This window comes from Aythya fuligula, chromosome 26 (assembly GCF_009819795.1).
Source record: "Aythya fuligula isolate bAytFul2 chromosome 26, bAytFul2.pri, whole genome shotgun sequence".
NCBI classification, from domain to species: domain Eukaryota; kingdom Metazoa; phylum Chordata; class Aves; order Anseriformes; family Anatidae; genus Aythya; species Aythya fuligula.
This window is the reverse complement of record NC_045584.1, coordinates 4,091,764-4,114,244: the sequence shown is the minus strand read 5'-3', so window position 1 is coordinate 4,114,244 and position 22,481 is coordinate 4,091,764. Positions and strand designations below refer to the sequence as shown.

At 60.1% G+C, this 22,481-nt stretch overlaps 4 protein-coding genes across 6 annotated transcripts; 1 reads left to right on the top strand and 3 right to left on the bottom strand.

Annotated features, from left to right (window-relative positions):
- Positions 1–1,778: 1,778 nt before the first annotated feature.
- On the bottom strand, positions 1,779–5,463 carry CD320 (CD320 molecule). The gene is made up of 4 exons (XM_032203944.1): positions 5,028–5,463; positions 3,909–3,986; positions 3,403–3,554; positions 1,779–3,024 (listed from the first exon to the last, which is right to left on the bottom strand). Exons 1-4 carry the CDS (start codon positions 5,461–5,463, stop codon positions 3,001–3,003), a joined length of 690 nt encoding a protein of 229 aa, XP_032059835.1. The 3' UTR covers positions 1,779–3,000.
- A 1,601-nt stretch (positions 5,464–7,064) lies between these two features.
- On the bottom strand, positions 7,065–8,302 carry NDUFA7 (NADH:ubiquinone oxidoreductase subunit A7). The gene is made up of 4 exons (XM_032203675.1): positions 8,237–8,302; positions 8,107–8,156; positions 7,610–7,759; positions 7,065–7,332 (listed from the first exon to the last, which is right to left on the bottom strand). The coding sequence occupies exons 1-4, from the start codon at positions 8,285–8,287 to the stop codon at positions 7,236–7,238; spliced, it is 348 nt and encodes a 115-aa protein (XP_032059566.1). The 5' UTR covers positions 8,288–8,302; the 3' UTR covers positions 7,065–7,235.
- A 111-nt stretch (positions 8,303–8,413) lies between these two features.
- On the top strand, positions 8,414–9,056 carry RPS28 (ribosomal protein S28). Its single transcript, XM_032203696.1, has 4 exons — positions 8,414–8,462; positions 8,544–8,591; positions 8,667–8,793; positions 8,931–9,056. The coding sequence occupies exons 1-3, from the start codon at positions 8,424–8,426 to the stop codon at positions 8,787–8,789; spliced, it is 210 nt and encodes a 69-aa protein (XP_032059587.1). The 5' UTR covers positions 8,414–8,423; the 3' UTR covers positions 8,790–8,793; positions 8,931–9,056.
- Positions 9,057–11,760: 2,704 nt separating this feature from the next.
- LOC116499180 (KN motif and ankyrin repeat domain-containing protein 3-like) lies at positions 11,761–22,046 on the bottom strand. Of its 3 annotated transcripts, none has more exons than XM_032203838.1 (11): positions 21,903–22,046; positions 17,054–17,128; positions 14,925–16,736; positions 14,744–14,843; positions 14,403–14,624; positions 13,817–13,904; positions 13,363–13,582; positions 13,101–13,243; positions 12,674–12,874; positions 12,499–12,594; positions 11,761–12,222 (listed from the first exon to the last, which is right to left on the bottom strand). In XM_032203838.1, exons 2-11 carry the CDS (start codon positions 17,088–17,090, stop codon positions 12,166–12,168), a joined length of 2,976 nt encoding a protein of 991 aa, XP_032059729.1. In that variant the 5' UTR covers positions 17,091–17,128; positions 21,903–22,046; the 3' UTR covers positions 11,761–12,165. The 3 variants fall into 3 exon arrangements, with proteins under 3 accessions (XP_032059729.1, XP_032059728.1, XP_032059730.1); XM_032203837.1 differs by lacking the exon at positions 21,903–22,046 and adding an exon at positions 21,791–21,852; XM_032203839.1 differs by lacking the exon at positions 21,903–22,046 and adding an exon at positions 21,791–21,852 and having other exon boundaries at positions 11,761–12,219.
- Between the last annotated feature and the right edge of the window lie 435 nt (positions 22,047–22,481).

The following is a 22,481-nucleotide window of genomic DNA, read 5'->3' as shown; positions in this document are numbered from 1 at the left end:
GCTGCTCTTGGCATCAGTCCTTCACCAAGCACGAGTGTCGATGCAGCTGCCCCTGCCCCGTCAGCTGTCATAGAAGCGAAACGGTCGCTACCTCTCAGCTCACCCCTCCACCCCCCCGTGCAGATTTCCAGAGGTGAGGGCACCGTCCAGCATCCAGGCAGTGCCCATGTGGCCCCCACTGTGGCAAGCTGCTCCTGCACTGCTGCCCTGTGCCGCCTGGTCATCACACCTGCCTTCAGCCCCGTCAGTCTGTCAGCAGGAGGATGAACATGGAATGAGACACTGGAAGATAAAGTATGCGGTGAACGGTCCCCCTGACCTTTAGGAACTGAAGAGAAGGGAATAATCCTTTGGATTTAAAGGTAAATGAGAGGCAAAGTTAACAGGGGCAGGTCCATCCTTACGTCAGCCTGGCACACAACCCTACATCAGCACACGAAACTTGCTGTGCCCAGGAGTTGTGGTTGACAGCTCGGTGTCCAGTGGTGAGCAGCTGCCCCAGCAGGAAGGGATGCCATCGAGGGACCTGGAGGGGCTGGAGAAGTGGGCGCACACGGAATATCCTGAGTTGGAAGGGACCCACGCGAATCATCTAATCCAACTCCTGCCTTCACCCAGCACCACCCAAAAATCAAACCGTATTGCTGAGAGCATTGTCCAAATGCTTTCTGAACTCCACCAACCTCAAGGGGGCCGAGTGCAAGGTGCTGCACCTGGGTCAGGCCAATCCCAAACATCAGCAGAAAACATCCCAACCATCACGGCTGACAAACGGATGGCGAGCAGCCCGTGGAGAAGGACTTGAGGGGACTGGTGGATGAAAAATGCAACACGAGCCAGCAGCGTGCGCCTGCAGCCCAGAAAGCCAACCGTATCCTGGGCTGCATCCAAAGCAGCGTGGGCAGCAGGGCGAGTGACTTCAAAATGCAGAGACCCAAAGCACAAAGCTGCTATCAGGCTGAAGGGCAGCTCAGAAGCCAGAACTGAAGTCTTTGAGCCTGGAGATTAGGGCAATAAAAAAGCTTCTGGCATGGGACAGAGGAAGGGAAATGACTGTCTCAGATATGCTCCAAGTTTTTGAACAAGGCCCATAAACAGAGGCTTTTTTCCAAGCTTGAAACACGAAGAGATCAGTAAGCCAAGCCTGGAGACCTCACAGTGGGAAGAGGCCGCCCCTCTGAAGCTCACACAGGAGCCTCACTCCCCATGGCACGCAGCAAGCGGCTCTGCCCAGCCTAACAGGACAGCCTCAGCTCAACAGCTCACGCTAAGAGGATGATCGGGGACAGGCTGGTGACAGCTGACCCCTGCCACCACAAGCCAGGCAGCTATCGCAGGACCAGCCCTCGCTTAGCCCTGTCCTGCCAGGGTTTCTGAAGCACCTTCCCGCTCTGATGGAAAAGGAACGAGCTGATGCAGTCTCGATTTCCCACCTTGCTCTTGTCCAAGCCTCTCCTTTGGCACCTCTTCTGCAGTAACACCCCAGTGCAAGTGCCAGCTGCGTTTCCCACGCCCACCCACTCCATTCTCTCTCCTCTAGGCCTGTATTTCACATTCCCAGTACAGGTGGTGTGTGTCCTTGGGGCCACACAGACTTGGCAGCACCTGCCTCCCCTGTCTGCCCACGCCAATCCACTCTCCCCCTGCCCTCTTTCCCAGGACACAATTCAGAACTGATACAGGTCCCAGTCTCCCAATTACAGAATTTGAACAAACCCAATAAAAAAAAAAAACAAACAACACACACACACACAAAAAAAACACAAATTGAGATGTCATTACAGTTTCAAGTTCTTTATTTTCCTGTGTCATTCACCAACAGCTATCTCCAATTGTCCCTATGGAAACAGAGACAAGGTTGTGTGTCCCCTTGCAAGTGACCTCTTGGTACTAAAAATAACCATTCTGGCATAGCCCAGTACTCCACTACCTCATATAGCAGTTTCTCACATGAGTTACAGCTGCACGCTTGCACACTATCCAAGAGCAAGCTCTAAGGGTGATGACGAGAGTTTGCGTGGGAAGCCAGGTTCTCACCTCAAGGCACAGAATGCAACAGACAAGACAGCAGCTTTTTGTCTTTTACACACATTAAACACTTGTGCAAGAAATACATGGGAGAGGTCAGTGCTGAGTTAGAGGCACTGGTCAGTTATCTCTGATACTGTCAGTTGTCAAAAGCGCACACTGAGCCAGTCACAAACAGTTGTGCGTGCCACAAAGCAGAGGCAACAGCATTTGACCCAAGACACCAGTTATTTCAAGCTGAAAACAAAAGACACCAGACACTCAGAACCTCCAGCAAAAGAGGCCTACGGATGACAGCTCTAACATTAGAGAAACAACATTCAGAACTCAGCACTGGGGTGAAGGTGCTGCTCTGCAGGGGGCGAGATCCGTGCTGGCAGGGAGCGTGCTGAGGTGCTGCCTGCCCCGTGCTGTCTGGGGGTGATGCAGGGCTCAGGTGGACAGGAAGATTTTCAGCTTTCATCCCTGCAGTTGGACAGTGCGTTGGGTTGAGCAGCATCGAAACACCAGCATGAACACAGAGTGCACATCTGAGCTGTGCGGATTCAGTGAGCTCCTACTCAAAAGGGTGAGAAAACTTCCACTCCCCGACACCTGACAAAATCCAGGCAGAAGAAGGGGGCAGGCAACAAAAGGCTCTTGTTTGGAAGTGGAAGAAAACAGTAGCACCTGGCACTGCACCTCCAGTCTCAAGGAGAATAAAGTCTTTGGGTCCAAGGCCGCGCTGATGTGAAGCCGTGTTAACAATCCTTGTAGGCAAGAACAATGAGGGAATTTGTCACCTTAATGAGGGGTGATTGCATAGCACCAGGGAAGGTCCTGTTCAATTTCCAGTGCAAAAGTAGTTGCACAACCTCAGACCCATTTCCAAGGAGAGCGTGCTAGTGTAATAACAAACCAGATTGGAGAGCTTAATGTGTAAATTCAGTCAGCTTCTGTCATGAGTGAGAGGGAAATGAACTTAGTCCCATCTTATCGCTTCGCAGCAAAAGATCCCTGTTACAGGAAAAGAAACACCTGGTTATTGCAGTCCTTTTGGCCAGAAATCTGGTGTTACTTCAGTTTGTATGGAGTGGAAGAAGAAAATCCACAACAGAATATTAGTATCTTTGCATAAGTGCTACTGAAAGGAGCCAGCATTTTCTCAGATTCGGTTGTGCAATGACCCCTGCAGTCAAACAGGAGTCCTCATGCCTGGTTGTGAGGAAAGAAGGGACGGGGAGAGTTCTGCTGCTTCAGGGCAAACAAAGCCCGAGCATGTGGCTGACCAGCAGCAGGGAGAACTGGGAAGGGCTACCCCAGAGGGGGAAGCTCTAGAGGGCAAGGTGGCATTTCTCCCTCACACACAGTACATGTGGGGTGCAAGGAACGTACCTTCCAGGAAAATAAGCCTGCCTGGCTCTTGTCAGATATCAACTGTTCCTCAGTTGATGCTTCTTCAAGACTGAAGATGTCAGACCTGCTTTTTGCTTTGGACTGGGCCCATGCAACGATACCACCCACAGCTACCAGGCAGCTCAGGAGCACTAAAGAGAAGAGTGCACAAGCAGAGAACCACTCACTGCACCTGGTGCGGACATCAGCACCAGGCTCTGATGCTCAACAATCAGAGATCAGCATCTTCCTCAAGGATAATGGACAGCCAGCATGGAAGTGTTAGTGCCAGACCGCATGAAACAAGATGCCTTTCCAAGGGGAAGGCACAGTTTGTCCAAGTCAGAGCTCCAGAAGTGCTCAAGCCATGGTGTACAGCCTTCCCTAAGCCTCCAAGCCCAGAGAACACAGCTACTGATGCTGGTCTGGAATAAATGTCATTAGGAAAGTCAGTTATAGCCTAACCCAGAGCCAAAACCACGTGCGGCACTTTAAGCCTCACATACCTGCAATAATCAACACCCACGTGCAGCCTTGACTCCTTGATGGCAGAGTGTGCCCAGGCACAGGGGTAGTTGAAGCCTCTGTGATGAAAAAAACAAGTCCATCAGGTTTCCTTAAGAAATTCACCTTAAGATCAGCGTTCAGAGCAGCCTCCAGTCCAAACCTGACTGAGCTCCCAGTTTACCCTATGTGTGCCAACAGGTTCGTATTGCTTGAAGCAAAGCCTTATCTCCTGTTACTATGATTAGTCCACACAATAGGAGAAAGCTAGGAGATTTTCCTCACCCCTCTTGGACAGATTAGGGTAAAAGGACAGAAGGCTAATAAAGAAAGCAACCAGTGTTGGTGGACGAGAAGTTCAACATGAGCCAGCAACGTGCCTGCAGCCCAGAAAGCCAACCGTATCCTGGGCTGCATTAAAAGCAGCATGGCCAGCAGGGCAAGGGAAGGGATTGTCCCCCTCTGCTCTGCTCTTGTGATACCCCACCGGGAGCCCTGTGTTCAGCTCTGGGGCCCCAAGCACAAGAAGGGCAGGGACATATTAGAGCGAGTCCAGAGGAAGGCCTCTAGGATGATCAAGGGGCTGGAGCAGCTCTGCTATGAGGACAGGTTGAGGGAGCTGGGGGTGTTCAGCCTGGAGAAAAAAAAGCTCTGGAGAGAACTTACAGTGGCCTGCCAGTATCAGGCATCAGGTACCCCCAGCACCTAAGCTGTGGATGCCCCATCAATGGAAGCATTCAAGGCCAGGCTGGATGAGGTTCTAAGCAACCAAATTTAGGGGTTGGTGTCCCTGCCCATGGCTGGGGTTTGAACCGGGGGGTCTTTAAGGTCCCTTCCAACCCAAGCCATTCTGTAATTCTCTGCCTTCCCTCAGCACAGCCTCGTGGCAGCAGCTGGTCGCATCCAGAGCCACATCCTGAGGAAGAAACCTCTCCAGAGGCGCTTCCCGAGGGAGCCCTGGGGAGCTGAGCACCAGCTGCCGGGAAGGAAGCTGGGGGGGGCTCCCTCCGCCCCAAACACAAACAGCGCCCGGGGCCCACTGCCATGACCGGGACAACCCCTGAGGGGCCAACACCTCTCGGACGGGGCCCGGCTCCCCCCTCGGCCCAGCCCCTCCTCACCTGTGCCGCCGGCCCCGGGCCCCGCCGGGCTCCCGCTGGCCTCGCAGCCCAGCTCGTCACGCTCGTCCATGCAGTCGGGGTGGCCGTCGCAGATCCACTCTCGGGGGAAGCACTCCCCGTGCGGCTCCTCGCAGCGGAACAGCCCCGGGGCGCAGCCCGAGGGGTCGGGGCCGGGGCTGGGGCTGAGGGGAGCCGCCAGAGCCCAGCCGGCCCCAGCCCCGTCCCCGCCCCCCCCTGAGGCGAGGCCCCCGCAGCCCGCGCACCTGAGCCGCCGGCGGCGCCAGCCAATGAGAGCCGAGGGCGTGCGCGGGGAGCGGGCGGCGGGAGCCAATGGGGAGGAGGGGAGCGAGGCGCGGCTGGGCCCCGCCCGCCCGCTCCCGCTGCTCCCGGGCAGCAGCAGGAGCAGGGGGAGCAGCGCAAGCAGCACCCGCGCCATGCCGCTGCCACCGCTGCAAGCAGAGCCCGCCGCTGCTGCCACGCGCCTATAAAGCGGGCCGCGTGCGGCGGCACGGCGCATGCGCGCAGCCTCCGCCCCCTCCGCAGCGGCAGCGGCGCGCGACCTTCAGGCGGCCCCGCCCCCCTCAGCAGCCCCTCAGTGCCCGCCTCAGAGGCGGGGGGGGTGGGGGGGGGGAGCTCCGCCCGTCAGCGCCTCAGCGCCCTGAGGGCTGAGTTTCCTCGCGACCTCTAATCTAAATCTCGCCTCTTTTAGCCTAAAGGCATTCAAACTTGCCCTATCGCTATCTCCCCAAAAAGTTGCTCTCTATCTTTTCATCTTGTCATCTCGTGTTCAGGTTTCATGAGGTCCCCGTGGGCTTTTCATAAAGTTTCCAGGTCCCTCTGGATGCCATCCCTTCCTTCTGCTCTGTCAGCTGCGCCACTCAGCTCGCTGCCACCTGCAAACTTGCTGAGGGTGAATTTGATCCGTTTATCTGTGTCACTGTTATAGATATTAAACAGCCCCAGTCCCAGGACAGACCCCTGAGGGACACCACTCAACACCAGACTCCACCTGGACACGGAGCCATTGACCACTCTCTGGGTGAGACCTTCAAGCCAGTATCTACTGAATGGTCCACCCTTCAAATCCACCTCTCTCCAATTTGGAGATCAGGATGCCATGTCAAAGGCCTTACAGAAGTCCAAGGGGGATGACATTGGTCAGTCTTCCCTTGTCAACCGTATGATTTTTTAAGCTGTTGGCTGGTCCTGTCAAGACAGCGGGATACAACTAATGCGCTCAGCCAACTGACTTTGCAGACTCAGCATAACCCTGTCAGCAATCTTCCAGCATCTTCTAGCAGCTGCAGGAAAATCGATATACTTGCTGTAGAATAATCAGCAGAGCTCATGGCAACATGTCGTGGTTTAACCTTCTAACTGAAACCAGGACACAACACCACAGCACAAGCCTGGCAAATCAGCTGTCCCTGGGGAAGGGCAGGACCTGGGTGCTCTGTGGTTGAAATGTGTGTCATTGCAGCAGGGCAGGCGGAGCAGGGGACCAGGTGCTTGCTGCATGAGCCAGAAATGATCTTCGCTGCTGACTGACTGGTAACAACTGGCCTGGGAAGTGAGAGTAAGCAGCTGGATTCCTTTGAACCAACACACACAAAGTATCACAAAGAGCTTGGCATGCTACAAAGCCAAGCTTTAGACCAAAATCTGTATCAAGCATTTTTCACAGATCACAGCCTCAAGGGAGCAGTGGCAGGATGAACTGATGGACGCTAAAACCATCCTGAGGATGACTGAGGCAGACAGGAACCAAACAGTGCCATCAACTGGTTAATGTTTCTTACCAGAAAATAAAATCATCAGGTCCTTTGCAGCTCCAGGCATGCTTTGTTCAGCTCTGACCTTCAGTGATATTCCAGCTGTGCTTCTGGGTCTCGTCTTGGAGCAGTTGAGGCCACAGACAGCATATAAATCCACGAAGCCCAAGCTCCATTTCTATACTATCTTACTATTCCCTCAAGAAAACTTTACACCCAAAACGCTGTTAAAATAATTTGAACGATTCAAACAGGACAGGTAAAATGGGAGGATAATTACAACTTTAAATGCATTTATTAGTCATGCATCAGCAAAACTTAATATATGTGGATAAGTTCCATCCAGCATCATTGCACCTAAATCCACTGCAGCCTTACCCATCAGAGTACTGCTTTTTCATGAACCAACATCTGTACATCCAGCCTTATTAATTTCTCACAAATAGGGCTGGTCTTTTGAGATTTCCCACTTCTTAATTGGTGGCCCTGGTGTCACTGGCTTTTTCTCAGCTGTTGTCACTGTAGTGCCCGAACTGGGATAGAAAAAGGAAGAGAGAAGAAGTTTTAACAGTGCTCAGACTAAATTGAGTGTTGCTTTTTTTAACGCCAAAAGTCAATTTCCAGTCAACTCATTTATTTATTCAAGAGAAGACAAGTACAAAGAATTCGCTCAGCCTTCTTCTAATCTGTAAGTCAATGTTGCTTATTGAAAGAATTCCGTATTTTTGGCACAAACCACACAAGGCTCAAACCTGCTCACACCGAGCAGTGTCAGGAGCAGAGCAGGAGGACAGACCAGGTCAGACCTACCTGCTGGCCTGAGCCCCTGCAGCAAGGGTTTTCTGCGTCGACGCAACCACAATAGGAGGGAAGGTCTCTCGGCGCCCGTCCCGCGTGCAGTAATAGTTATTTGCGAACTTGTGGCTGGGACCCACTGGGAGCCGAGGCGGCGGCTGGGATCTGGAGGGGAAAAGTTTAAGGACTTCAACACATCAGCGGATGCCAGGGGAGCTCCGTGCTACGCGACACTGGTGCTGCAGTACTGCATACGGGTCAGGCAGGGGCTGCGAGGTGCCCAGGACAACCAGGAGGCCTGATATGAACATGTTATACACGAATGCTGTTATACAGCAATGCCCCAGGCACCCTGACCGGGTTGGCAGCATCCCTGCCGCAGCAGGTGGCTGGGGCCGGCTGGTTTGAGGTTCCTGCTGACCCTGTGGCCGTACGGAGCGGCCCCCTCAGCCCCCCATTGCCCTCAGCGAGCCCCCTGCCCTCAGGGGCCGGTGCCGCAGCACCCCCGGTACCTCTTAGAGATCTCCGTGTAGCGCAGCTGCAGCTTGGCCTGGAGGTCCCGCTGCAAGGCAAGGCGACAACGTCTCAGGGGATGAAGGCGGCGGCCACCCCCAGCCCCCCCGACCGCGAGGCCGCCCTCACCCCCGCCGCGAAGTTGCGGAGCCGCTGGATGATGCGGGTGGCCGTCGCCATCTTGGCCGCTGTGAAGGGCAGGGCGGGGCGGGGCGGGGCGAGGCGCGCGGGGCACGCCGGGTCTCGCGAGACTTGGAGGCTATATAAGGAGGAGCGGGAGCAGACCCCCCCCCTCTTCCTGTCCCGCGGAGCCGCCATGGACACGAGCCGCGTGCAGCCCATCAAGCTGGCCAGGGTGCGGGGCGGGAGCGGGACGGGGCCGGGCTGTGGGCTGTGGGCTGGGGCTGTGGGCTGACGCCGTGCTCTCTGCCCGCAGGTGACCAAGGTGCTGGGCCGGACCGGTTCCCAGGGGCAGTGCACGCAGGTGAGTGGGCCCGGCCGGGTGGCGGTGCCGCCGCTAGGCCGCGCCGGGCCGTGCTGAGGCCGCTTCGTGCCGCAGGTGCGCGTGGAGTTCATGGACGACACGAGCCGCTCCATCATCCGCAACGTGAAGGGCCCGGTGCGAGAGGGCGATGTCCTCACCCTGCTGGAGTCCGAGCGTGAGGCCCGAAGGCTGCGCTGAGCCGGTGGGTGCCCCCTTCCCCCGTGCTGAGCCGGTGAGCGCCGCATTCTCCCCGGCACTGCCCGGCCCTGCTGCCCCCCAAGTGGCAGAGGGAGGATGCCGTGCCCCCGGGCAGACACAGGCTCCGCTGTTCCTTTTCAGGTGCTGAAGACTTGTCCCATGTACTCGGAGCCACCAGCATGCATCATCTCAGCTGGACGTGGGGCACAGATGGAGAGGAGCGTGGCGTTTGTGGTGTTCACATAATAAAGGTTTTTTTTTCCAGTACTCCTTTGTCCAGGACTCACTGAGTGTGTGAATGTTCTGGTGTATGCACCTGCATTTTGTTGTTCAGCTCAGACAAAAATGCACCCTGCTTATGACAGGGGCTACACATGAAGCCTTCCTCTTGACATATCTGTGTTCTTGTGTCTTTGTTAACTTGTCACTTGCAGCAAAAATAATTTATTGTTTTGATTACAACAATATTAATTCTGACAGGTGTTTTTCTGTGTTACCAGCAGAGTGGCACTGGTACACCTGATGGACTTCTGTGGAGTCTGATAAGTCAAAAGTCAAACTTTGTACCAGTTTGAAAAGCGGCTGCCTGCTGCTTCTGTTTTTCTGACCTCAGTAAGCTATTCTATAAATGCTACTATAAATATAACTGCTTGCTGTCTTCCCTGGCAGTTGCCCACGAAGAGCACTCATCTCTCTCCCCTTAGAGGAGTTGGTAAATCAATCTCACTCACTTTCTTCTCAGCTTTCCCTTCCACCACAAGATCAGCTAGAAGAGTTATTTTAGGCTACTATATAAATGTAGAGGTAAGACTGAAAGGGTTTGGAATCAGTCTGAGAAATGTCACAGTTTAGGAGGTGGATTTAAGCACTTTGCCCCTGTGGCAAACTAGCATTTTCTAACAAGTGAGAGCGATGCTGTTTTGTGATGTTTGAACTAAGCCAGGTCTGTGGCTCCCAATGCCGTGCTCACCACCATGCAGTGTCTGTCCCAGGGGGACTCTGATGTTCTGAACCTTATTAAGGCACTTCAGTAACAAGTGGGAATGAAGGCTTGGGAATCCCAAAGCTCAGGAGAGCACTTAAGGAATTGAATGTTCAAATTACTGAACTTAGGCAGTTAGCGAGGGTTGTTCAAGGCTGGCATTGAAGGAGCATTTATAATTTTTTTTCCTTCCTGCAAGTGGCAGCTGTGCCCTGGTCAGGCCTGTGATTTTTATGGTCTGGAGAAGGCAGTTTTTGGGGACGTGCTTGTGTTGTTGCTTGACCCAGCTCTTGATTCCTTTGTGGTGTCGCTTTAGTTTCAGAGCATAGGGTGCACCTCTTGCCCTGGTTCTGGTGACAGAGCCCTCAGTTCTGAGGGCAAGGAGAAGCCCAGCCTGGCATTTACTTCTCTGCCTGCTGTTTTCTCCCAGCACAGCTTTGGCAGTGAGCAGGGAGCCTCAGTGCTCTGGACAGGGGGCAGTGCAGGGCTGCCAGATGTGAGCAAGGTGTGAGGCATCAGCTGTGAATCAGTGGCAGCTGGGGGTGAATTTGCAGTGAGGTGGCTTGGAGCAGCTGTTGCCCTTCCCAGCTGTCCCTGTGTGCTCGGTGTACCCTCAGCCATGTGTGAGGGAGGTCACCCTGCATCCCTGCTGCTGGATGATTGCTCTGTAACAAAGCTGAACAGCATCAACACGAGGGCAAACCAAGGAGAGTGAAGGGGGTCCAGTGCCTCGCTTGGTCCCAAGAAGTGAAACAGGCCAGAAGGTGCCACCTCATGGTACCTGAATCCAGTTCTTAGCTCTGGAGCAGTTCAGCTGGAAGAAAATGATGGATTTAACCAGTAGGGAATGGGTTGAAATGCTGGTGAGTGCTCAGGGCCAGGGCTGTGCCCAGGCTGTCCCTCTGCCGAAGCTGTTCTGGGGGTTTTAGCTTGACTCAAACAAGGAGGCAGGAGACTGCTGGTGGTCATTGTGATATTTCAAAATAATTTTACTTGAAGTTTTATTTATCTTAAAAATAAACATCAATATTAAAATGTCAGTAAACAAACCTGTGAAGACCAAAGCAGTGAGTATGGAATACATACAGAGCAGCGCAAAGAGAGTGGCTGTGAGCATCTTGTGTTAACTTCAGTGCAAAGCTGGAAAAGGGCGAGGACAGCGGCACGTTGCCCAAAGGTTTCTTGGGGAGCATTTCCCAGCAGAGAGAATGGCTCAGACAAGATCTGCGTGGTGTGAAAGTGAGGGAGGATGAGCTGAGGAGTAGGAGGAGCTGCGACAGGGGTCACCTTTGTGAAGGAGTCAGAGCGCAGCCTGCTTCACGTGCAAAAACCTTTTTTTTTTGTTTGTTTTCTCCCAGTTCTTAAAGCTTACCTTGTCTGTTCCCACCCTGCCTGGCACACACACACACAGACACACACACGTGCTCTGACATACGCGTCCATCTCCGCAGGCCCTAGGCTTTCTCCCTCTGAGCTCTTCTTGCTGATCTCTTTTCCTGGAGCTATCCTCAGCCACCCTCCCCTTGGGGAAGGGAAGTGGGCAGAAAGGGACTTGTGAAGGCAACTCGAGCCCCTGAGCTGCTAGTAGCTGTAGGACTGCTAAAAGGAGAAGTGTTTACAAGGTGATTTTTATCTTTCCTTCTGGATCCTGTGGGGCAGCAGCTGGGCAGGCCCAGTCCCTAAACAGTTGAGGCTCTCAGTCCCCTTCTCTCAGCCTGGCTGCAGCCCCAAGCATCCAGAAGCTTTGCTCCCATTGAGCAAATCAAATCGTTGAGTGATTTCATGGTGAACTCCAGCTTTTTTGACAACGCACTGTATTTTTTTTTCCTTTGTGTGCATGTGCTAGAGAAGATTCAGGTTTCTGCTGGGCAATGAAATGCCGGAGAAGATGAGCACACATTTCAGTCTGGAAATGCTCCCGTGGCAGCGTGAGCCAGCTGCTCGATGTCCCCTGCTGTCACTGCTGATGCTTGCCCTCCTGCAGCCCTGCTCCCCATCACTGGCTCTGCTGCCCTCCTGCAGCTGCTGGGAGCTGGCAATAGGAGCAGAAACCAGCTGCTATTTCTGCTGGCTTGCTTTTTTGTTGTTCCGGTGAGCTGGGGCCTTGCAGAGGGCTCCAAGGTGGCACAGCTCCAGTGATGGTGGCCGGCAGCGGAGGTCACTGGATGCTTGGCTTCTCTGTCCCTGGGAGCAAGGTGGGCACCTTGGGACGCTTCCTGCAGCAGGCAGGGTGAGCGAGGCCCAGGGACAGCGCCTGCTCTATCGCCAGGAGGATGAAAACATCTTCAGCCTCGGGGAGCAATTCGGCACACGAAGGAGCAGCAGGAGGGGGGGACATAAATTACAGCCCAGCACTGACGGCCAGCTGGCACACGGCTGGATCCAAAGCTCATTCTAATTTGGTTTCTTTGGGTTCCCGGGGCTCTTGGTGCCCACTGTTGATGTCCCCTGCTGTGGAGAGGGAAGAGTCACCAAACATCACCAGAAACCATCCAGGGGCTCCTGGTGATGGCCAGCCAGGCTGGGCTCTTGTCACTGAGGATGCGCTGAGCATCTGGCACCTGGGATGCTCTGCTCTCGCCTCTGCAACCCCTCCCTTGGGGACCCTCAGCTGCTCTCATCTGTTCCCCTGCCCACCGTGGAGCTGAGTCAGTGGCACGGTGCCCCCTCTGTGCCCCCTGCATGGGACAGAGCGGGTGGCAGGGGCTGGGGGGCTGCAGTACTCACGTGTGGCTGCCCCTTCCCATTCAGGTGGGCGTAGAGCAGCACAGCGATGTTGCTGTGGCCGGCCTCCAGCGCGATGGCGACGGCGTTGTTACCATCCTAAGGAGGGCAGGAGAGCGGTCGGGAAGAGCTTAGGGACCGGGAGCGGGGGGAGCACTCCTGGACCCCAGCTCCTTACGCTGTCCACGATGGAGATGTTGCAGGCGGGCTGAGCCAGCAGCAGCTTCACCGTCTCCACGCGGCCGTGCTCACAGGCGCACATCAGCGCAGTCGAGCCCTCCTCGTCCTGCAGGTTCACGTCCGCCCCGCAGGCGAGCAGGGCTTCCACCATCTCCTGCCGTCCGTGGCTGACGGCCAGCATCAGCGCCGTCTGGCCGGCCTGCGTGACACAAGGGACGCTGCCAGGAAGGTTGTGGCACTCATCCCACTGCTGCCCCAGTGCCCACCGAGCACCGGCTTGCCCCGATGGAGCCCTGACACCCTCCCCGTGTACTGCCCCCACCAGGTCTGGGGTCCTGTCCTCGGGGTGGGCTCAGGAGGCGAGCACAGCTCTGTTCACTGCCCACGAGGGGGTCAGGACGCGGTGGCCCCCATCCCACACCCACCTGGCTGGCCTTGGCGTTCACGTTGCCCATGCTGAAGAGCCTCCTGACCACGGTCATGTCGTCCTCCTGCTCGACGGCTGCCAGCGCTGCCAGCATGAGCGCCGTGTAGCCGGCCTTGTTCTGGTGGTCCACGTTACAGACCCCTGCGGGGACGGGCAGAGCCGGGGGAGGCTCAGGGTGCTGCTCCCAGGGGAGGGAAAAGGAGGGTGGCATCCTGGCAGGGGGACGTTTCTGGAGCTGTGGCAGACCTGAGGTCACCCACCCGTGTCCAGCAGCAGCTGCACGATGTGGAAGTTGGAGTGGGAGACGCTGTAGTGCAGGGCCGTGTTGCCGTTCCCGTCGGCCAGGTTCACCACGTGGGCCAGGAGGGCTGGCGAGAGCTCGGCGAAGGCCAGGAGGTGGTTGGCGACTGTGTCGGGGACGGAGGACTTCTGGCTGGACAGACGGAACCACTCCTGCAGGACCAGGCTGCTGCTGGCGAGCTGCGGGCAGCGAGCGGGGCTGAGCCTCTGCATGGCGCAAAGGCAGGACCCCAAAGCCCAGCCCGGTGCTGGGATGGCGCTGGCTCAGTCCATGGGGATTTGGGGGGTAATATGGGACTTGTTTTAGGAAGAAAAGTGTGGATCCGGGCTTCGCTGGCCCGGGAGTGCCCCCAGCTGTGGGGGGAGCCGCTGTCAGCCCAGCAGGAGCCGTGCCACCCGCAGCACCCAACTCACCACCTCCTTGCTCTTGGTGGCCCCGGGGTGGCCCAGGTGGGTCTTGACGATGAGGCAGGCCTCCCGCATCCTGGGGCTCAGCTCGAACCTGGGGGGAGCACGAGGGCAGTTGCAGCAAGGAATCCCCGGCCCCTCTGCCCCCCAGGCAAGGCCCCGACGTTTTGCTCCTCTCCCCAATTCCTTGCAGTCCCCCCGGTGAATGTCCCCCCCCATCCAGAGCCTTCCTCCCCAGGCCTGCAGCCGTGCCCCTGGGGTGTCCAGCCTACCAAAGGCAGCCTTATACGGCCGTGCTCAGACACGATCTGCCCATTTTTAGGCCGAATTTTTTCCCTTTGTTGAAAAATGCTACTGAGGGATTTTTTTTTTTGTTGTTTTCTTTTTTTTTTTTTTTTCCAAATTATCTCCTGTAGAAAAGAAGCAGCTGCAGCCTCGGTCTCGTGGTTTCCTTAGCAGACCCGAGATGCTGGAATGATTTTTTGCTGCCGAATGGTTTCCGCAGGAGGCAGGCGTGTTTTTCCCATCAGCTGCACCGAAACGCGGCGCAGGAGCCCTGAGCCATGCCTGGCACCTTCCCTCCGGCACTTACTTCTCCTTCACCTCGGTGGGCTCTGGCGGGGCCACGCTGGCCCCCTCACGCTCCTGCTGCTCGCCCGGCTCGCTCTGGCCACCCCCGGCATCCTCCTCCTCCTCCTCCTCCTCTGAAGTATCAGTGCCCCCCTGCTCCTCGCTGTCGGAGCTGTCGGCTGAAGCCTTCTCAGAGGAGCTGTCTCCATCCTCTTCCTCCTCCTCGCTGGACGTGCTCTCGTACCTGTGCAGAGGGAGGGGGCTCAGCGATGCCCTGCGGTGGGAGCTGCCGGACCCACCGGTCCCCCCAGGGCTCCCCACTGCCCCCAGCACCGAGGGCAGGTGGGAGCTCCCGGCACGTACTCCCCGTTCAGCACGCCCACGAACTGCAGGCTCTTCTTGCTGCCCTCGGCCTCGCTCCGGGGGGCACCGTCCCGCTTCTTCATGATGGACTTCAGGGCTCCTGCAGCAGAGAGCAGTGAGGGGGCAGTGAGCCAGACCCCCCCAGGGCTCCCAGGCACCCCAAACCCCCTCCCCAACTCACCGGCTGCAGGGCTGGCGGCTGCTTTGCCATCCCGTGCTGGGGACGGATCCCGGCCACCATCCACCACCTCCACCACTGCGGCCCCAGGAGCTGGGCTGCCCAGGCACGTGTCCCCTGTCACTGCCACCACCTCCGCTGCACCTTGGGGGCTGCTTGGGGTGTGCTGGCATCCGGCACCGCCAGCGCTGGGCTCCAGCTCCTTGCGTGCTGGGACGGCGGTGCCTGCATCAGCAGCGCCCGTGTCGGTGCTGGTCATGTCGTTGCTGGCCACGCTGGTGCTGGACATTTCGGTGTTGGCCTTGTTGCTGCTGGCCTTGTCGGTGCTGGCCACACTGGTGCTGGCCCTGTCAGCCTGGCTGCTTTTGTCTTCGTGCCCCGTGGCCACATCAGGCCCGACTGCCACATCCCGCCTGTCGGGGCGGCAGCCCACCCCGATGCAGGCCGTCGGCGGGCAGCACCCCACGGCCACATCCACCGTCTCCACGGCATCTCCGACCGCCTGGCTCCGCGTCACCACCGCCGCCTCCACCAGCACCTCGGCCACCTGTGGCTTGGCTGTCACCTCCTTGTCCGTGCGCCCGCGGGGCCGGCGGGCGCACACCTCCAGCCGCAGCTCCTCCAGCTCCCGCGTGGCCTCCTGCAGGTGCCCCTCCATCAGGGCAATCACCTCCTTCTGGTGCCCCACCGTCTGCTGCAGCAGCTCCAGCTCCCGCTCCGCCTCGGGGGCGAGCCCCAGCGAGGATTCGAGCACCCACACGGCTGCGTCCCGGCGCTCTGGGGCCCCGCCGCCCGGCTTGCCACTGCCCACCTGCTGGGACTGGTAGTAGAAGACGGCGTCGGCCATGGGCCGGTCCTCGCCCACGGCCACAGAGCGGCACGGCCTCTCGTCACCCCTGGGGCGGGCGGCCGTCCCCTTGCCACGGCTGCCCCGCTCTGACACGGCCAGCTTCTCCGTCAGCTTCCTCAGCTCCGCGATCTTGCTTGCTCGACCCTTTGCCGGCTCTCCTTCGCACTCCAGCCCCGCTCGGGGCTGCTCCTCGCTCCCGCCGGGGCGGCTGAGCGCCTCGCCGGGCTCCCCCGACAGCTTCTCCAGCAGCCTCGCCTTCTCCTGCTGCAGCTCAGAGATCTGCATCTCCAGGAAGGGGATGGTTTTCACCTGCTCCTCCAGGTCCCGCAGCTGCCGTAAGGCCGCGGCCATCTGCTCCCGCACGTGCTGCAGCGGGGCGGCGCCGAGCCCCGCAGCCGGCGTGCTGCGCCCCGAGCTGCCAGGGCTCATCCGCGTGGAGCCCGGCTGGCCCTCGGTGCCCGCCGGCACCCATGGGTGCACCTGACTCGGGGCGCCCGGCTGCGAATGGCTCTGCTCCTGCTCTAGCCTCCTGCTCGTCTCCAGCAAGGTCTTCTCCACCTGCAGGTTTCGTGCCCAGCACTTGCGGGCAGGAGGTGGGAGCAGCCGCACGGCCGGCGGGGGAGACGTGGGGTGGGAGGTTGGCTTGCTCAGGGGCTCCGGGGGCGCCCGGCCGTGTGGGGACAGCAGCAGCGCGGTCCTGCCGTCCTCGCTGGCCGTGGAGGTGAGGGACTCGGTGGAGGTCCAGCCGCTGGTGTGGCTGCTGGGGCTGCGCAGGGTGCCGAGCTGCTGCCTGGCCCCTTTTGCCCTGCGTGGCAGCGGCACTTTCTTGAGCGTCTGGCCGCTTTCGATGTCATCGACGTATTTCAGGAAATCCAGGTCCAAGAGGAAGCCGTAGGGGGTTTCCACCGAATACGAGCTCTTCTCCCCATCGTCTTGGTCCCTGTACAAGAAGGGGCCCCCGAGATCTGCAAGACAGGCGGAGACACTTAGGGAGGGACCTGGCAGAGACGGGAGCGCTTCTCCAGCCAGGTCGTGCCGGGATTCACAGCCTGCAGCCCCCTCGCTGTGATGCTGCTGGACAAGGACGCGGTGGATGGCCCATCCCTGGCACCTGTGGTGCCAGCAGGTGTTGCAGGGCACCTGCTCTGCTTCCGAGTTGCTGCAGGTGACGACACCCATTGGGACGGGATGGCTGAGCCCTGCTCGTCCCCTTTGCTCCTTCCCCTGTCCCCTGCCCGCAGTGGCCCTGCCAGGTCCCCGCACGCAGCTCTGGGCCCTTTACCTGGAAGGTTCTGGTTCAGGTGTGCAGGCTGAGCCATCTTCTCCCCAGGATGCCGCCAACCATGGGACCATCAACCTGAAACGACAGCGGGGCCCTGTCCTGACACACCCTGCAAACCAGAGCGTCCCCAGCAACCCCAAACCGCTCCCCTGGCGCGGGTGCCCCAGCCCCGAACCCGGGGCACATCCCTGCGGCCATGCCCCGACACCAGCTGGGTCCCCTCCGGGTGCCGGCACCCGGCTGGGGCTGCTCCCAGGCAGGCGAGCCCTGCGCTGCTGGCGGGGCCGGGGATTGTTTGTACATTTAAGGAATGCTTCGCAGCCTGGGCTGGGGCGGCCACGCTGCCAGCTCCGAGGGCGCAAAGCCATGAGTCAGAGCTCGGCTGCGCCGGGGGAGCAGGCAGGGAACAGGAGGCTGCTGGAGCGGGGCACCGAGCCTTTACGGGAGCAAGTAGTTTGCCTAGGATAATGAAACCAGATGCTTCTGCAAAGCCACGCGACCACAGGCGTCTCCCGGCACCCAGCAGTTGCTCTGCACCACGTCCACCCTCGCCGCAGGGCACCCTGCGTTGCCAACCCCCCCCCCACTGCTGACCCCCAGCCCTGGCTCCCGCCCACCCTTGGGGGCTGTTTGGTGGCCCCAGCAGGGACCTGGCTGCTTTTCCCCGAGGACAACATGGGATAGAGCACGGTGTGTGTGTGCGTAGGAGGGTTCGAAACAAGAGCCTGGTTTTCCCAGGAGCCAGGCACGCTCAGGCTGGAGGGGAGCCAGCGGGATGCCCGCCTGCAAGCCTGGCACTCAGCGCAGGGAGGCAGGCACCGCGGCGAGCACCAGCATTTCCCTTCCCCGCGGGGGAAAAAAGGTGCAAAAAGGGGCTGCAACGCTCCTGAAAACCCAACAAAAAGCGAGGAGAGGGAAATGGCAGCGCGGGCCACGGTCCAGGGGTGAGCTCACCGCCGAGGGGCTGGCAGCTGCAATTGTTCAGCTCCAACCTGCTGCATCTGGGCACTGGGGCTGCGGGAACAATATTGCCTGGTGGAAAACATTTGAGCCAAATCAAGCCCGGTGCTGGGAACATTCCTGTTCCCAGCTTCGCTGATCCCTTGCAGGAAGCAGCTGTCACTCAAGCAATGTCTGTCCCAGGAGCTCCACCGCTGGTCCCCGTGTTCCCAGGGCTCTCCGTGCCCATGCCCACCCTGCCTGGGGGTCCCTGTGCTGGGGGGGACGTGGGGACCCTCCCCACAGGGCGCTGTGCAGCTGTCAGCGGGCAGAGCATTTGGCACTGGGCTATTTTCGGCACCCTCAGGAAGAAGGCACAGGACAAGTGCCCCCGTGGGCGAGTCGGAGGAAGCTGCTGGCACGTCAAGGCCTATTTGGAGAGCAGCTCAGGGATGGTGTGAGTGGCCAGAGAGGCCCAGAGGCATCAACACCACAGAAAAGGACCAGGTCCGATCTGCGTGAGGGAAGCTGGGGATCAGCATTGCCTGGAAAAGGGCACAGGGACCGCTGGCATCCACAACCGAACCTTTGGGACCGAGCATTGGGCACTTTGTTCCTCTCCCTGGCCCCACTCTGCCCCCAAGCCCAACGCCTCATTTTAACGAGTTGTAGTGAGTGACTCACTGCAAATTGCTCAGCTGGCCCCACGAGCCTCTCCCCACACAGGGATGCTCCACAATCCCACCTGGCTCACACAGCTGTGGCCCCACGCTGCCAGCCGTGGCACGCAGGGATGAGGGGCTGGGTCCAGCTGGGCAGGATCAAACCCTGGGCTCCCTGACCCCACCAACCCACCCCAGCTGATGAGTGTCCCGAGGGTGAGACAGCCACCTCTGCCTCCTTTGGGATCTTCTCGGCGAAGAGCTACCTGCGTGCTGCCACCCCATCCCGGCCTCATGCCCAACAGGCTCACGTGTCCTCCTCCTCACTGAACTGGGGAAGCGGCCGGTGTCCTCCTGCACCGGGCCTGGTGCCCTCGGTGCAAGTAAAAAAAAAAAAAGAGCCGAGGCCAGGATCGAGTCCCCACCGGGCTTCGTGCTCACCGTGGATCAAGCGGGAGGAAAAGGGAGAGCAACAGCAGTGGCCGTGCGGCCCCGAGCACGGGCGCATTTCCTCGGGGAAGCGGCCCGGCAGCTCCCTTCCGCACGCGCGACCGGGAATTGTCCTGCCTGGGGCCAAGCCAGGAAAAGCCACTGTGCTCAGCACCGCCGTGCTCAGCTCTGCACTGCAGGGGGCTGCAAGGGCCGGGCACTGCGACGCCTCCCATAGAGCTCATGGCAACGGTGCCCCTGCTCCAGCGTCGCACTCGCTGCCTTTTAGCCATCCCCTCCACGCCAGTGACCCAGGGCCTTGCCACTGGGCTGGGAGGGGAGGAGAGGAGAGCATCAGGCCAAAGTTGAGCTCTGGAGGCTCAAGAAGAGGAGCTGACACGCAGCAGCGGCGAGAGGGTTAAGTCCCCACGTCCCAGCTGTCACCTGCTGGGCTCGGCCACACAAAGCCAGCCTTGTCCCTGCGGCCGCCAGCACCGCGGCACCGGTTCAAAGAGCAGCCGCTCTCCATCTCAGCTCAAGCCAGGGCGGGGAGGACCGTGTCGGCGGCTTTGTTGCAGAAGGCTGGGTTTTGGCAGCCTTGGCCACTCCCCTGGACACTGGGCTGGGTGCTGCCGGGTGCCTCCACACCCCTGCCGAGCCAGCGGGCACCCCCGTGCCCAGGAGGAGACGTGCCAGGACCTGGTGCTGTGCTCAAAGCACTGGTCCCGGGGATGGGAGGACCCTGTGCCATCCCAGCTCCCTTCGGAAGAAGTTAAAGCATCATTTCTGGCCCTGGCATCTCCACACAAAAGCTGGTTGGCACAAGCTGCAGTGCTGCTGGGGAGGCTCTTAAGCAAGACGGGGATGTACAAGGACTGAGTTGTCCCTGCAGAGCTGGGGCTGTGCTCTGCCCTGGTCCCACACTTGTTTTATCCCCTTGCTGTCATACTGATGCCCACAAAGGAAACCTTGGGCCAAAGTGGAGCTCCTCAGCTCGAGTACAATAAAAACCCACAGCAGGTGAGAGGCCCAGGAGCCAAGCAGGATGCTGAGCTGCACTCACACAGCCGAGCAAGCTGACGACAGCCATCGGAGCTTAATCTACTGTCCAGGCCTGGAGAAGAATCCTGGCTCAGGACCACCCAGCACCGCACCCCAGGCTGAGCCCAACCCACTGCGAGCCGCTGGCCTCATGGTCCACGGGGCGATGCTCCTCCAGTGCCAAAGCCCAGGGCCAGTGGGCGAGCGATTTTTAAGCTTTGGCCACCTCTGCACCGCATCCCCTGGCGAGGGGCGCAGCGGGGCTGCTCCCCCAGCCGCACGATCCACGGGGCTGGAGCGAGGCGACCGCCCAGGGCTGGACATGCTGACGGCGCTCCCTGGCCGTCCTCCGAGCCAAAACACTGAGGTCATGAGGAATGTGAGAAGAACAGAGTCCAGAGCAGCCCCGGCCAGTGCGACTTGATTTATCTTCGCGAGGCACGTTTCCCTTGAAGCTGCGCACGGGCGATAAGCCCTGAAGCCCCGGGCTGAGGCTGTTCCAAAGTTAAAGGGAAACCACTGAGCAAGCAGGCGGCTTCCTCCGCAGCGAGAGGGCAGGAGCTGCCAGCGACCTGCTGGGATTTGGGATCCTCGCACGGAGCAGTCACAGCCCCGAGCTGGCTGTCACAGGGACACATCACCTGCGATGCCACCGCCGGTGTGGCAGGCTGGGCACAGCCAGGGGGGTTTGGGTGCTCATCGCCCCTTCCCCTCAGTGCCTCTGCCCCAGCTGGATGGGACGGATGGGTCAGCCCGTGCCTGGGCCATCCGGGGCTGCAGCAGGTCCTTGGCCATGCACGGGGTGGGTGTGCCTGCACTGACACAGGGACGGAGGGAGGGGAGAAAAGTTTGGTCTTCCCCACAGCCTGACTTGAGGGCTGGGCTCTTCTTTCTGGAGCTGTCGTCACCATTGCCTGGGTCGGCCGGTCGGGAGGCCGGGGAGCTACTCAGGCTCCCACCCGCTGCAGCGATGCTGGGACCTCCCCGAGCTCACGCAGTGCCCGGACAGCGGGCGCACGGTTGGCTCGCCTGGGGAATGGCTCTGGGTACCCCACTGCACCTACAGGGCCCCTATAGCTCTGCTAGGAAACACCTACTGCCGGTCCTGCACCCGCATGGCAGGCCACCAGCATTTTCCACCAACACCTTCCAATTCTTTCGGGGCCGGTGACGAAGCACGGAGTGGACAACAAACCCCGACAGCCTGCGCCCGTCCCGTGGCAGGGAGGCTGAATCCACGCTGGGTGGGCACTCAGGCACGGGCGGGGGACGGTGGCTTCCCCAAATGCGTGCGAGGGCTGAGCCCTGGCTTCGCCCTCCCCAGCTGGGAGCACCCCGAGCCCTGCGTGCCTGCAGCACCTGAGGAACCCCACGGCACCCATGGGTCCCTGGGACCCCAGCACCATGGGGTGCCCGCAGCCCCCCAGCACCATGGGGTATCCCCAGCACCACGGGGTGCCCCCAGCACCACGGGGTGCCCGCAGCCTCCCATCCCGGGACCCTCCCGGATTCCCCCGGGACCTCCCCTCCCCGCAGCCCCCCCAAACCCGGGACCCCCCCGGATCCCCCCGGGACCCTCCCTCCCCTCCAGCCGCCGTTCGCCGGCCCGGCCCGGCCCCGACGGCGCGCAGCCCCCGCTCCAGCCCCGCTCCGTCTCTCTCCCTACCGGGATGCCCGGAGCCCCTCCGACACCCCCGGGGGCTCCTTTGGGGCTGCAGCAACCCTTCGGTGGGCCCCGTCCCGCCGCCGGAGCCGCTCCCGGGCCCACCGCCCCTCACCTCGGCGGGCCGAGCCGTGCCGTGCCGAGCCGTACCGAGCCGTGCCGGACCTCTGGGCTGCTCCCGGGCCCCTCCGCGGGGCCGTGCTCCCGGGCCCGGCGGCTCTGGGCTCGCAGCGCTGCCCCGCCGCAGCCGCGGGGCCGAGGGCCGAGGGCGGGCCGGCGGCGGGGCCGGGGCGGGGCGGCGGCGGGCGGGGATCGCCCCCGGCCCGACCCGGGACTGGCACCGGCCGCCGCCGCCACCGCCCGGCACCGCCCCCGGCACCGCCCCGACGGGATCCCGCTCCCCGCCTCGACGCCAGCGGGACCCCCTCGAGGTGCCCCCCGGTCCCGGTGGGATCCCGAAGCTGGGTGCCCCCCACCCTCGCCTCCCCCTTCCCCGGTTGGGGGAGCCCCGCTCTTTGCACCCCGGGGGACGAGGGGTGCCCCGAGCGCACGCAGCTTGGGCTGGGGGTCTCCCTGCCCGGCTCCCACCCCCCCCAGAATTGGGGACCCCCCCCCCCGTGCCGCTTGCTCTGGCCAAGCTCCCCAGGCCCAGCCCTGCCGGGGGGCTGGCAGCCTTCGTCTGGTTTTCAGGCTG